An 11436-nucleotide genomic window follows, 5' to 3' on the forward strand; every position below is an offset into this window, starting at 1 on the left:
CAGATGGTGAAGCTGGATTCATCACCCTAGAGAACGCGTTTCCACTGCTCCAGAGCCCAATGGCAGTGAGCTTTACACCACTCCAGCCGACGCTTGGTATTGCACATGGTTATCTTAGACTTGTGTGTGGCTGCTCAGCCATAGAAACCCATTTCATGATGCTCCCGACGAACAGTTATTGCGCTGACATTGCTTCCAGAGGTAGTTTGGAACTCGGTAGTGAGTGTTACAACCCAAAACAGACGATATTTACATGCTACGCACTTCAGCGGTCAAGTTCTGTGAGCTTGTGTGGCCTACCACTTTGTGCCTGAGCCGTTGTTGCTCCTTGACGTCCATTTTACAATAACAGCACTTACAGTTGACCGGGACAGCTCTAGCAGGGCAGAAACTTTATGAACTGACTTGGAAAGGTGGCATCCTATGATGGTGCCACGTTGAAAGTCACTGAGCTCTTCAGTAAGGCCATTCTACTGCCAATGTTTGGCTATGGAGATTGCATAGCTGTGTGCTCCATTTTCTACACCTGTGATCAATGGGTGTGGCTGTAATAGCCGAATCCACTAATTTGAAGGGGTGTCCACATACTCTTGTGTATATATAGTGTATATAAACACTGACATGTCACCCTCTCTCTTTCCCTCTTTCCTCCCCTTCTCTCTCTCACCCTGTCACCTTTATTCTTTCTCTCTCCCTCTCTTCTCCCCTCCTCTTTCTCTCTCTCTAGTCGTTGGAATGTGTGTTGCGCCACCCAGGTGACAACAGGACACAGATCAGGGAGTTGGGTCAGACCCTGATAGATGGGGGCATCCTGGACGAACTTATCTCAGAGAGACTAGAGACCTTCAACTCCTGCTATGATCAGCTCAGCCACCAGGTCTGTGTGTGTCTGTGTGTGTCTGTGTGTGTCTGTGTGTGTCTGTGTGTGTCTGTGTGTGCGTGTGTGCGTGCGTGCGGAATGAGAAAAACAACCGTCTTTGTACATAGCCATCAAGTGGCTGTCTGTCTCTTTCTGCATCTTTGTTTGTGAGAAACGATCCTCGACAACATCTTGTTTTCTATTTGTGAATTGTGTATATGGTAGTAGATAATAAATCAAATCTAATTGTATTCGTCACATGCTCCATTAACAACAGGCATAGACTAACAGTGAAATGCTTACTTATATACAGTACCAGTCAAAGGTTTGGACACACCTACTCATTCAGGTAGCCTAGTGGTTAGAGTGTTGGGCCAGTAACCGAAAGGTTGCAAGATCGAATCTCCGAACTGACAAGGACAAAATCTGTCTTTCTGCCCCTGAACAAGGCAGTTAACCCACTGTTCCTAGGCCGTCACTGTAAATAAGAATTTGTTCTTAACTGACTTGCTTAGTTAAATAAAGGTTAAATAATTACAAATCCAGGTTTTTTCTTTATTTGTACTATTTTCTACATTGTAGAATAATAGTGAAGACATAAAAACTGTGAAATAACACATATGGAATCATGTAGTAACCAAAAAAAGTGTTAAACAAATCAAAACATATTTTATATATGAGATTCTTTGAAGGAGCCCCCCTTTGCCTTGATTACAGCTTTGCACACTCTTGGCATTCTCTCAACCAGCTTCATGAGGTAGTCACTTGGAATGCATTTCAATTAACAGGTGTGCCTTGTTAAAAGTTCATTTGTGGAATTTCTTTCCTTCTTAATGCGTTTGAGCCAATCAGTTATGTTGTGACAAGATAGACCTGTTTGGTAAAATAGCAAGAACAGCTCAAATAAACAAATAAAAACCACAGTCTATCATTACTTTAAGACATGAAGGTCAGTCAATGTGGAAAATTTCAAGAACTTTGAACATTTCTTTAAGTGCAGTCGCAAAAACCATCAAGCGCTATGATGAAACTGGCTCTCATGAGGACCGCAACAGGAAAGGAAGACCCATAGTTAGCTCTGCTGCAGATGATAAGAATTACCAGCCTCAGAAATTGCATCCCAAATAAATGCTTCAGAGTTCAAGTAACAGACACATCTCAACATCAACTGTTCAGAGGAGACTGCGTGAATCAAGGCTTCATGGTCGAATTGCTGCAAAGAAACCACCACTAAAGGACACCAATAAGAAGAGACTTGCTTGGGCCAAGAAACACAAGCAATGGACATTAGACAGGTGGAAATCAGTTCTTTGGTCCAACTTGGAGATTTTTGGTTCCAACTGCCGTGTCTTTGTGAGCCGCAGAGTAGGTGAATGGATGATCTCTGCATGTGTGGTTCCCACCGTGAAGCATGGAGGAGGTGTGATGGTCTGGGGGTGCTTTTCTGGTGATACTGTCAGTAATTTATTTAGAATTCAAGGCACACTCACCAGCATGGCTACCACAGCATTCTGTAGCGATACGCCATCCCATCTGGTTTGTGCTTAGTGGGGCTATCATTTGTTTTTCAACAGGACAATGACCCAACACACCTCCAGGCTGTGTGAGGGCTATTTGAGTGATGGAGTGCTGCATCAGAAGACCTGGCCTACACAATCACCCGACCTCAACCCAATTGAGATGGTTTGGGATGTGTTGGACCGCAGAGTGAAGGAATGGCAGCCAACGAGTGTTCAGAATATGTGGGAACTTCTTCAGGACTGTTAGAAAAGCATTCCAGGTGAAGCTGGTTGAGAGAATGCCAAGAGTGCAAAGCTGTCATCAAGTCAAAGGGTGGCTACTTTGGCGATTTGTTTAATACTTTTTTGGTTACTCCATGCTTCCATATGTGTTATTTCATAGTTTTGATGTCTTCACTATTATTCTACAATGCATAAAATATAAAAAATAAAGAAAAACCCTTGAATGAGTAGGTGTGTCCAAACATTTGACTGGTACTGTATGTCTTGAACATATCAGAATTATGTCCATTTCTATATTTTCTAGGCTGTAAACAGGCAGATGAGTATATGTTTGGTAATGTACTTGTCTATATATTATGTATATTGACTTAATGTTGATATGACATCCATCTAGGCTGTGAACCGTCAGATCAGTCTAGAGCAGCAACTGGCCACTCTGAAAGAGAATGAGCAGGTTCTCCAGGCTCTGCAGGAGTCACTGACCCAGCTCGACCACACACTCACCTCTTACCTCACCGACCGCATAGATGCCTTCCAGCTACCGCAAGAGGCCCAGGTACACACATGCAGACAGATGCACACACACACCACACACACACACAAACTCATCTTCTATCTGACCGACTACATTGACACGTCCCACAAAGACATGTAGCGAATGCCAACAATTAGTTATTGGATGTCAGTTTAACCCCTGACCTCTAAACCCGTCTCCATCCTTTGCAGACCATCGGGGCAGAGATTGCGGCTCATGAGGTGACAGTGGAGGAGTTGAGGAGTAGGAACGTGGGTAATCTGCCTCCTGCCACCCCAGAGGGCAAGGCTGCTCGCAGTGGAACCATGTTGGACCTGCTGCAGGTACTGACCCCTAGTGGACAGGGGGTGAAATTGTTCTCATTAAATCCTATAGGGATAACATAGGAGTTTATGATTTATTGAAAATGTTGTTGGTTGGTCATTATGCAGTTTTTTCCGTCTTTCAGCGGAAGCTGCGAGAGATCTCCACTAAGTACCAGTTGTTCCAGAAGCCTGCTAACTTTGAGCAGCGCATGCTGGACTGTAAGAGGGTTCTAGATGGAGCCAAGGAAGAGCTGCACATTCTAGACGTCAGGGAGGTGGAACCCCAACAGATCCAGGCCCACCTCATCGGCTGTATGGTGAGACCTAGAAATAAAACACTTTGAGAAGTCTCTTACAGGTGTGCATGTACGTGCGCGCACACACACACACACGCACACATTCTCCCTCACACTCCCTGTCTGTCTCCTTAACCCTTCAGAAACTGTATAAGGTTCTGAGTGAGGTGAAGTTAGAGGTGGAGACCGTGATAAAAACAGGAAGACAGATCGTCCAGAAACAACAGACTGACAACCCCAGAGGCATGGATGAACAACTGACAGCACTTAAACTGCTCTACAACCACCTGGGAGCACAGGTAATACACACACACGTGACTATAGTAGTTTAACCTTAGGACATAACAGTCTGGTCTTCTCACTTGGTCAGCTGTGTCATCATGAATAGTTGCGTTCTTAAAATAAACCTAGTTTCAAATGATGAGGATATCGTCATTTTGACCAACCAATCAGCGAGCCCATCGTCTCTTCTCTCTCCAGGTGACAGAGGGGAAGCAGGACCTGGAGAAGGCTCTGTCTTTGTCTCTGAGACTACATAAGGACAGCGCCGCCCTACAGGACTGGCTGACCACCAACCAGACTCTGCTGCAGCAGAAAAAGTCCTCTGGAGACATGCCTGCTGATATAGACGCTGAGATCGCCTGGGCCAACGTGAGTCACGTGTGTGTGAGATGTGTGCTAGTGTGTTCACCGGGCTTGCTAGAATAGTTTGTTGAAATGTTTATTTGGCTTTTGTGTCTGTGTAGAGTGTGGGTGTGCAGAGGATTTGTGTAACATTTGTATAACGTGTGTGTGTGTGTGTGCGCTCCACCAGGGCATGCTGAAGGAGTCGGAGCATCGTAAGGCAGACCTGGCTGAGCTGATGGAGACCAGCGCTGGGCTGCAGGGGCTGGTGGAGGGGAGCGAGGGCCCTCTGGAAGACAAGCTGTGTGGCCTCAACGAAGGCTGGGGACAGGTGCGCACCTGGACCGAGGACTGGCTGAGCACCGTTCTGGTGGGTTCACGCTTCACTATCATAGGATAACCTATCTATTAATCCTGTCTCTGTCTAAAGTGATGGTTGAGTAAAGTAATGTGTACATGACAGCTAAAACATGTCAGAAGGGACATTTGGAATAATTCCTGCATCTTGCCTCAGCACTCCGTTTCTCTAGAGATAAATCAAGTCATTCACTAGAGAAATCAAGTCAATAACTATGTGGGATGCTGGGCTGATGGGTTGGAGACTTCATTAAGCACATATTAAACCTAGTTCAATGCAAACACATGGTAATTAACTACACTGATCCTAATCCATTGTGCCATTTTGTTGCGGCATAGAGATGGATCAGAGAGGAAGAGGCGAAGCGAGAGGTTTCACTCTCCCCATAATCTGTCCAAAATAAGCCCAATGCGTTTCTATGGGTTTATTTTGGACCTAAGCTTTTCACCTGCCTTCCCGCCTTTGGGAGAACGACTTCCATTGTTAGAGCATAGATATGAGCATCTCGTCATTATATACAGATCTCTGGACTGATACACTTTCACATCTGTTATGTTAGGTTAGATACACACAGACCGCATGAGAGAGCAATGTACACAACACAGCGACGAGAGGGACAGTTCGTGAAAGTACTCCTTATCTACTTTGAAGAACTAGTACAATGATTTTGTCCGACAACTCTGCAGCATACTGAGGCAGGTTAGCTAAATAGGATGACTGAAGGCGGTACAGAATGGGGAGAACAGAGTTAACGTTAGTGTCCTGGCTGGCTGACTGCTACTGCCTGAGAAGAGATGATTTTAAAGAATAAGAAAAAAATAAGGTAATCAAATAAAAACAAAGTAATATACACAGCTGAAATATTTGGTTATTTATTAGTAATTTCCTATTTATCTATAGATGTTTATCCAATGTGGACCTGACGAGCCAATGGAATATTTTTTTATGTTTTGGCAATTGAATGTTCACTATTTTTAGCTTAGGAATTTCCATTAAAAAGCTCAAAAAGTATTATGTCGTCATTTTAAATGATCAAAACCGAAATCGAACCAACCTCAAACTCGAATCGCTCAGCACTACCATCTTTCTACCTCTGTTCCCTACAGAACCACCAGAACGAGGTGGAGATCTTTGATGAGAACCTGGCCCACATCAGCACCTGGCTGTACCAGACCCAGATCCACCTGGATGAGACGGAGAGACTGCCCACAGTGGAGAGGGAGATAGTAGTTAAGGTGATGGAGACGGCCCACAGTGGAGAGGGAGATAGTAGTTAAGGTGATGGAGACGGCCCACAGTGGAGAGGGAGATAGTAGTTAAGGTGATGGAGACGGCCCACAGTGGAGAGGGAGATGGTAGTTAAGGTGATGGAGACAACCCACAGTGGAGAGGGAGATAGTAGTTAAGGTGATGGAGACGGCCCACAGTGGAGAGGGAGATAGTAGTTAAGGTGATGGAGACGGCCCACAGTGGAGAGGGAGATGGCACACAGTGGAGAGGGAGATAGTAGTTAAGGTGATGGAAACGGCCCACAGTGGAGAGGGAGATGGTAGTTAAGGTGATGGAGACGGCCCACAGTGGAGAGGGAGATAGTAGTTAAGGTGATGGAGACGGCCCACAGTGGAGAGGGAGATGGTAGTTAAGGTGATGGAGACAACCCACAGTGGAGAGGGAGATAGTAGTTAAGGTGATGGAGACGGCCCACAGTGGAGAGAGATAGTAGTTACGGTGATAGAGACGGCCCACAGTGGAGAGGGAGATAGTAGTTAAGGTGATGGAGACGGCCCACAGTGAAGAGGGAGATGGCACACAGTGGAGAGGGAGATAGTAGTTAAGGTGATGGAGACGGCCCACAGTGGAGAGGGAGATGGCACACAGTGGAGAGGGAGATAGTAGTTAAGGTGATGGAGACGGCCCACAGTGGAGAGGGAGATGGCACACAGTGGAGAGGGAGATAGTAGTTAAGGTGATGGAGACGGCCCACAGTGGAGAGGGAGATAGTAGTTAAGGTGATGGAGACGGCCCACAGTGGAGAGGGAGATGGCACACAGTGGAGAGGGAGATAGTAGTTAAGGTGATGGAGACAACCCACAGTGGAGAGGGAGATAGTAGTTAAGGTGATGGAGACGGCCCACAGTGGAGAGGGAGATAGTAGTTAAGGTGATGGAGACGGCCCACAGTGGAGAGGGAGATGGTAGTTAAGGTGATGGAGACAACCCACAGTGGAGAGGGAGATAGTAGTTAAGGTGATGGAGACGGCCCACAGTGGAGAGGGAGATGGTAGTTAAGGTGATGGAGACAACCCACAGTGGAGAGGGAGATGGTAGTTAAGGTGATGGAGACAACCCACAGTGGAGAGGGAGATAGTAGTTAAGGTGATGGAGACGGCCCACAGTGGAGAGGGAGATAGTAGTTAAGGTGATAGAGACGGCCCACAGTGGAGAGGGAGATGGTAGTTAAGGTGATAGAGACGGCCCACAGTGGAGAGGGAGATAGTAGTTAAGGTGATAGAGACGGCCCACAGTGGAGAGGGAGATGGCACACAGTGGAGAGGGAGATAGTAGTTAAGGTGATAGAGACAGAGAGACGGCCCACAGTGGAGAGAGATGGTAGTTAAGGTGATAGAGACGGCCCACAGTGGAGAGGGAGATAGTAGTTAAGGTGATAGAGACAGCCCACAGTGGAGAGGGAGATAGTAGTTAAGGTGATAGAGACGGCACACAGTGGAGAGGGAGATAGTAGTTAAGGTGATAGAGACGGCACACAGTGGAGAGGGAGATAGTAGTTAAGGTGATAGAGACGGCACACAGTGGAGAGGGAGATAGTAGTTAAGGTGATAGAGACGGCACACAGTGGAGAGGGAGATAGTAGTTAAGGTGATAGAGACGGCACACAGTGGAGAGGGAGATAGTAGTTAAGGTGATAGAGACAGAGAGACGGCCCCTAGTGGAGAGAGATGGTAGTTAAGGTGATGGAGACGGCCCACAGTGGAGAGGGAGATAGTAGTTAAGGTGATAGAGACGGCCCACAGTGGAGAGGGAGATAGTAGTTAAGGTGATAGAGACAGAGAGACGGCCCTCAGTGGAGAGAGATGGTAGTTAAGGTGATCGAGACAGCCGACAGTGGAGAGAGATGGTAGTTAAGGTGATAGAGACAGAGAGACTGCCCACTGTGGAGAGACGGGAGAGGACAGGAAGGGAGACGGTAAGAGAGAGAGAGGAGGGGAAGGGAGATGGTAGGAGAGAGAGAAGAGGGGAAGGGAGATGGTAGGAGAGAGAGAGGAGAGGAGGGGAAGGGAGATGGGAGGAGGGGAAGGGAGATGGAGGAGAGAGGAGAGGAGGGGAAGGGAGATGGGATGAGAGAGAGGAGGGGAAGGGAAACGGTAGGAGAGAGAGGAGAGGGGAAATGAGTCGGTAGGAGAGGAAGGGAGACTGTAGAAGAGAGAGAGGAGAGGGGAGACGGTAGGAGAGAGAGGGAAGGGAGACGGTAGGAGAGAGAGGAGAAGAGGGAAAGGAGACGGTAGGAGAGAGAGGAGAGGAGGGTAAAGGAGACGGTAGGAGAGAGAGAGAAGAGGGGAAAGGAGATGGTAGGAGAGAGAGAGAGGAGAGGAGGGAAGGGAGACGGTAGGAGAGAGAGGAAAGGAGGGGAAAGGAGACGGTAGGAGAGAGAGAGGGAAGGGAGACGGTAGGAGAGAGAGAGGGAAGGGAGACGGTAGGAGAGAGAGGAGGGGAAGGGAGACGGTAGGAGAGAGGAGGGGAAGGGAGACGGTAGGAGAGAGAGGGAAGGGAGATGGTAGGAGAGAGAGAGGAGAGGGGAAAGGAGACGGTAGGAGAGATAGAGAGGGTAGGAGAGATGGTAGGAGAGAGAGAGGAGAGGGGAAAGGAGATGGTAGGGGAGAGAGGAGGGGAAGGGAGATGGTAGGGGAGAGAGGGAAGGGAGATGGTAGGGGAGAGAGGGAAGGGAGATGGTAGGAGAGAGAGGGGGAAGGGAGATGGTAGGAGAGAGAGGAGAGGGGAAAGGAGACGGTAGGAGAGAGAGAGGAGAGGATGAAAGCATGGGGAGGGAACTGAAGCATGAAAATTCAATATTGGTTGATTACAATTGAATTTGTATTAGAGCCTATTACCAGAGTTTAGGATATAATTAGCCTGTGTGGGGAAATAATAATTGGAGTAAAAGCTATTGATGAACCTGTTAATGTATAAATTGTTTGATTGTTGTGTGTGTAGACCCTGCTAGAGGAGCTGGATGACATCACTCTGAGAGTGGACAGTGTGAGAGACCAGGCCATCATCCTAATGACCAGTAGAGGTCCTGCCTGCAGAGATGTCGTAGAACCCAAACTGGCTGAACTCAACCGCAACTTTCACAAGGTCTCCCAATGCATCAAAGCTGCCAAGGTACAAATACTCTCACAACACTGTTTTACTGTATTACAATCACAACTGTCTAGCGCTGTATCATTCAAACTGTAGACAGATATGTACAGGGGGGTAATTCTCCATCTTTTGTTTCTGATACCCAGATGTCCACCACTCTGGAGCCTGGGACTGTGGATATGATTCAGCAGATACAACAGATCTCTCAGATCCCTCACCAGATCTCTCAGCTCCAACATGACCAGATTGCTGAGCTCCAGCAGAGCCAGTCAGAGGAGGCCCTGAGCTCCAGCCTGATGCAGACCTTTGAGGGGGAACTAGAGGCAACACTCAGGGCCCTAGAGGACCAGCAGGACCCCACACACACCCTGGATGATGACAAGGTATATATTATACAGATACTCTCACTCACTCACTCACTCATACACACACACACACACACACACACACACACACACACACACACACACAGATGCACACACAGATGCACACACAGTGGTTAAGTTTATGACTGGTCAAACAAAGAACACAAAGTGCTATAAGATGTATACAGTGTCACAGACAAACAAGGGTGTGATTGGGCAGTTTGTCCTCGGAGTGTGTTATCAGGGACTTACACCGCTTGGTGTAGAGCGGCTGAACAAATCACACCAGCCCAGACCAAGGTCACTGTCAGTCAGGAAGCAGAGTGTCTTACTCCTGGCTGTCGACCCTCTGCTCTCTGGAAAAGGAAATCATTTAAGGTTCTTCAAGCAATTTTTGGTTCGGATTCACAGTTGAATAAATGTTTTGTTTTTGATTATGGGCGTAATGTTCATGTTCTAACCCTGGAAAACCCTAGTTCAGTTGTTTGATTGAAAGGGAGTCTTTGTTTCCGTGACAACGTTCATTGTGACCCTGTGTGTTGACCGGTCAGATGGATGAGGAGAAGGCTGGCATGGAGGAGCTGCTGAGGAGAGGAGAGGAGGTGCTGCTCCAGACTGCAGACGAGGGCCAGAGGGAGGGGCTGAGACTCCGGCTGCTCCGGCTGCAGGCGCAGTACACCACTCAGAGGGTGAGAGAGAATGATACAGTCTCTACACTAACTCAACAATCATGTAACATTTATATCCTAACACCGTAACCATACAATAATGGCATTAACAACAGTACATCACACAGATTGAGGGAGTAAGAATAAAAAACTCTACCAACTACATGTGAGAGAGAGCATAGATACTCAAAGCAGCTTTTAATATGAATATGAAGTGCATTGCAGCATTACAGATGTAAATGTATTCCTGTCTCGTAGCATTGTAGAGCTCAGTTCTAAGATCTGGAGGACCGGTGGCCTTGGTCATGTTATGCAGGCTCTCTGTTGGCGATTAATTACGCACAGTATGGCCTTGTCTGGTGTGTGTGTTTGAGTGTGTTTGTAATTGTGTTTGTGTGTGTGTGTGTGTGTGTGTCTAAATCCCTATCTTGTCTCTACAGGAGTTTAGGATGCTGAGAGTGGGACAGGTGGAGGTCTCCATGGACGACGACTCTTCTTCAAACAGCTTCACAGAGCAGAGAGACAGACAGGACCTGACTGGAGAGGTGAGTCGCATTCTATACTGAACAAAAATATAAACACAACATGTAAAGTGTTGCTCCCATGTTTTATGAGCTGAAATAAAAGATCGCAGAAATGTTCCATACGCATGTTTACTTCCCTGTTAGTGAGAATTTCTCTTTTGCCAAGATAATCCATCCATCTGACAGGTGTGGCATATCAAGAAGCTGATTAAACAGCATGATCATTACACAGGTGCACCTTGTGCTGGGGACAATAAAAGGCCACTTCTAAAGTTTTGAGGGAGCGTGCAATTGACATGCTGACTGCAGGAATGTCTACCAGAGCTGTTGGCAGGGAATTGAATGTTAATTCTCTGTCATAAGCTGCCTCCCAACGTCATTTTAGATTTTTTGGCAGTATGTCCAACCAGCTTCACAACCGCAGACCATGTGTAACTACACCAGTCCAGGGCCTCCACATCCGGCTTCTTCACCTGCGGGATGGTCTGAGACAAGCCACGATGGCCACTGTGTTCTTCATGGATGAATGCCCCATGGTGGCTGTGGGGTTGTGGTATGGGCAGGCATAAGCTACAGACAATGAACACAATTGAATTTTATCAATGGCATTTTGAATGCAGAGAGATACGGTGACGAGCTCCTGAGGCCCATTGTCGTGCCATTCATCCGCCGCCATCACCTCATGTTTCAGCATGATAAGGCACGGCCCCATGTTGCAAGGATCTGAACACAATTCCTGGAAGCTGAAAATGTCCCAGTTTTTCCATGGCCTGCATACTCA

The 11436-nt window shown here is 47.2% G+C and overlaps 1 protein-coding gene across 7 annotated transcripts in view; it reads left to right on the forward strand.

The window, feature by feature from the left end:
- Positions 1–11436, forward strand: part of utrn (utrophin) — a 329934-nt gene that overhangs the window by 84191 nt on the left and 234307 nt on the right. For all 7 annotated transcript variants that reach the window (XM_036975991.2, XM_090232999.1, XM_036975989.2 and 4 more), the window contains 12 exons: positions 728–877; positions 2996–3157; positions 3328–3459; positions 3585–3758; positions 3881–4036; positions 4218–4388; positions 4552–4731; positions 5826–5954; positions 8949–9119; positions 9245–9481; positions 10015–10152; positions 10572–10676. In XM_036975991.2, coding sequence (XP_036831886.2) covers positions 728–877; positions 2996–3157; positions 3328–3459; positions 3585–3758; positions 3881–4036; positions 4218–4388; positions 4552–4731; positions 5826–5954; positions 8949–9119; positions 9245–9481; positions 10015–10152; positions 10572–10676 — 1905 coding nt within the window. The remainder of the gene's footprint in view (positions 1–727; positions 878–2995; positions 3158–3327; positions 3460–3584; positions 3759–3880; positions 4037–4217; positions 4389–4551; positions 4732–5825; positions 5955–8948; positions 9120–9244; positions 9482–10014; positions 10153–10571; positions 10677–11436) is intronic.

The sequence above is a fragment of the Oncorhynchus mykiss genome, chromosome 4, assembly GCF_057628025.1.
Source record: "Oncorhynchus mykiss isolate SJ-2025 chromosome 4, ASM5762802v1, whole genome shotgun sequence".
Classification (NCBI taxonomy): domain Eukaryota; kingdom Metazoa; phylum Chordata; class Actinopteri; order Salmoniformes; family Salmonidae; genus Oncorhynchus; species Oncorhynchus mykiss.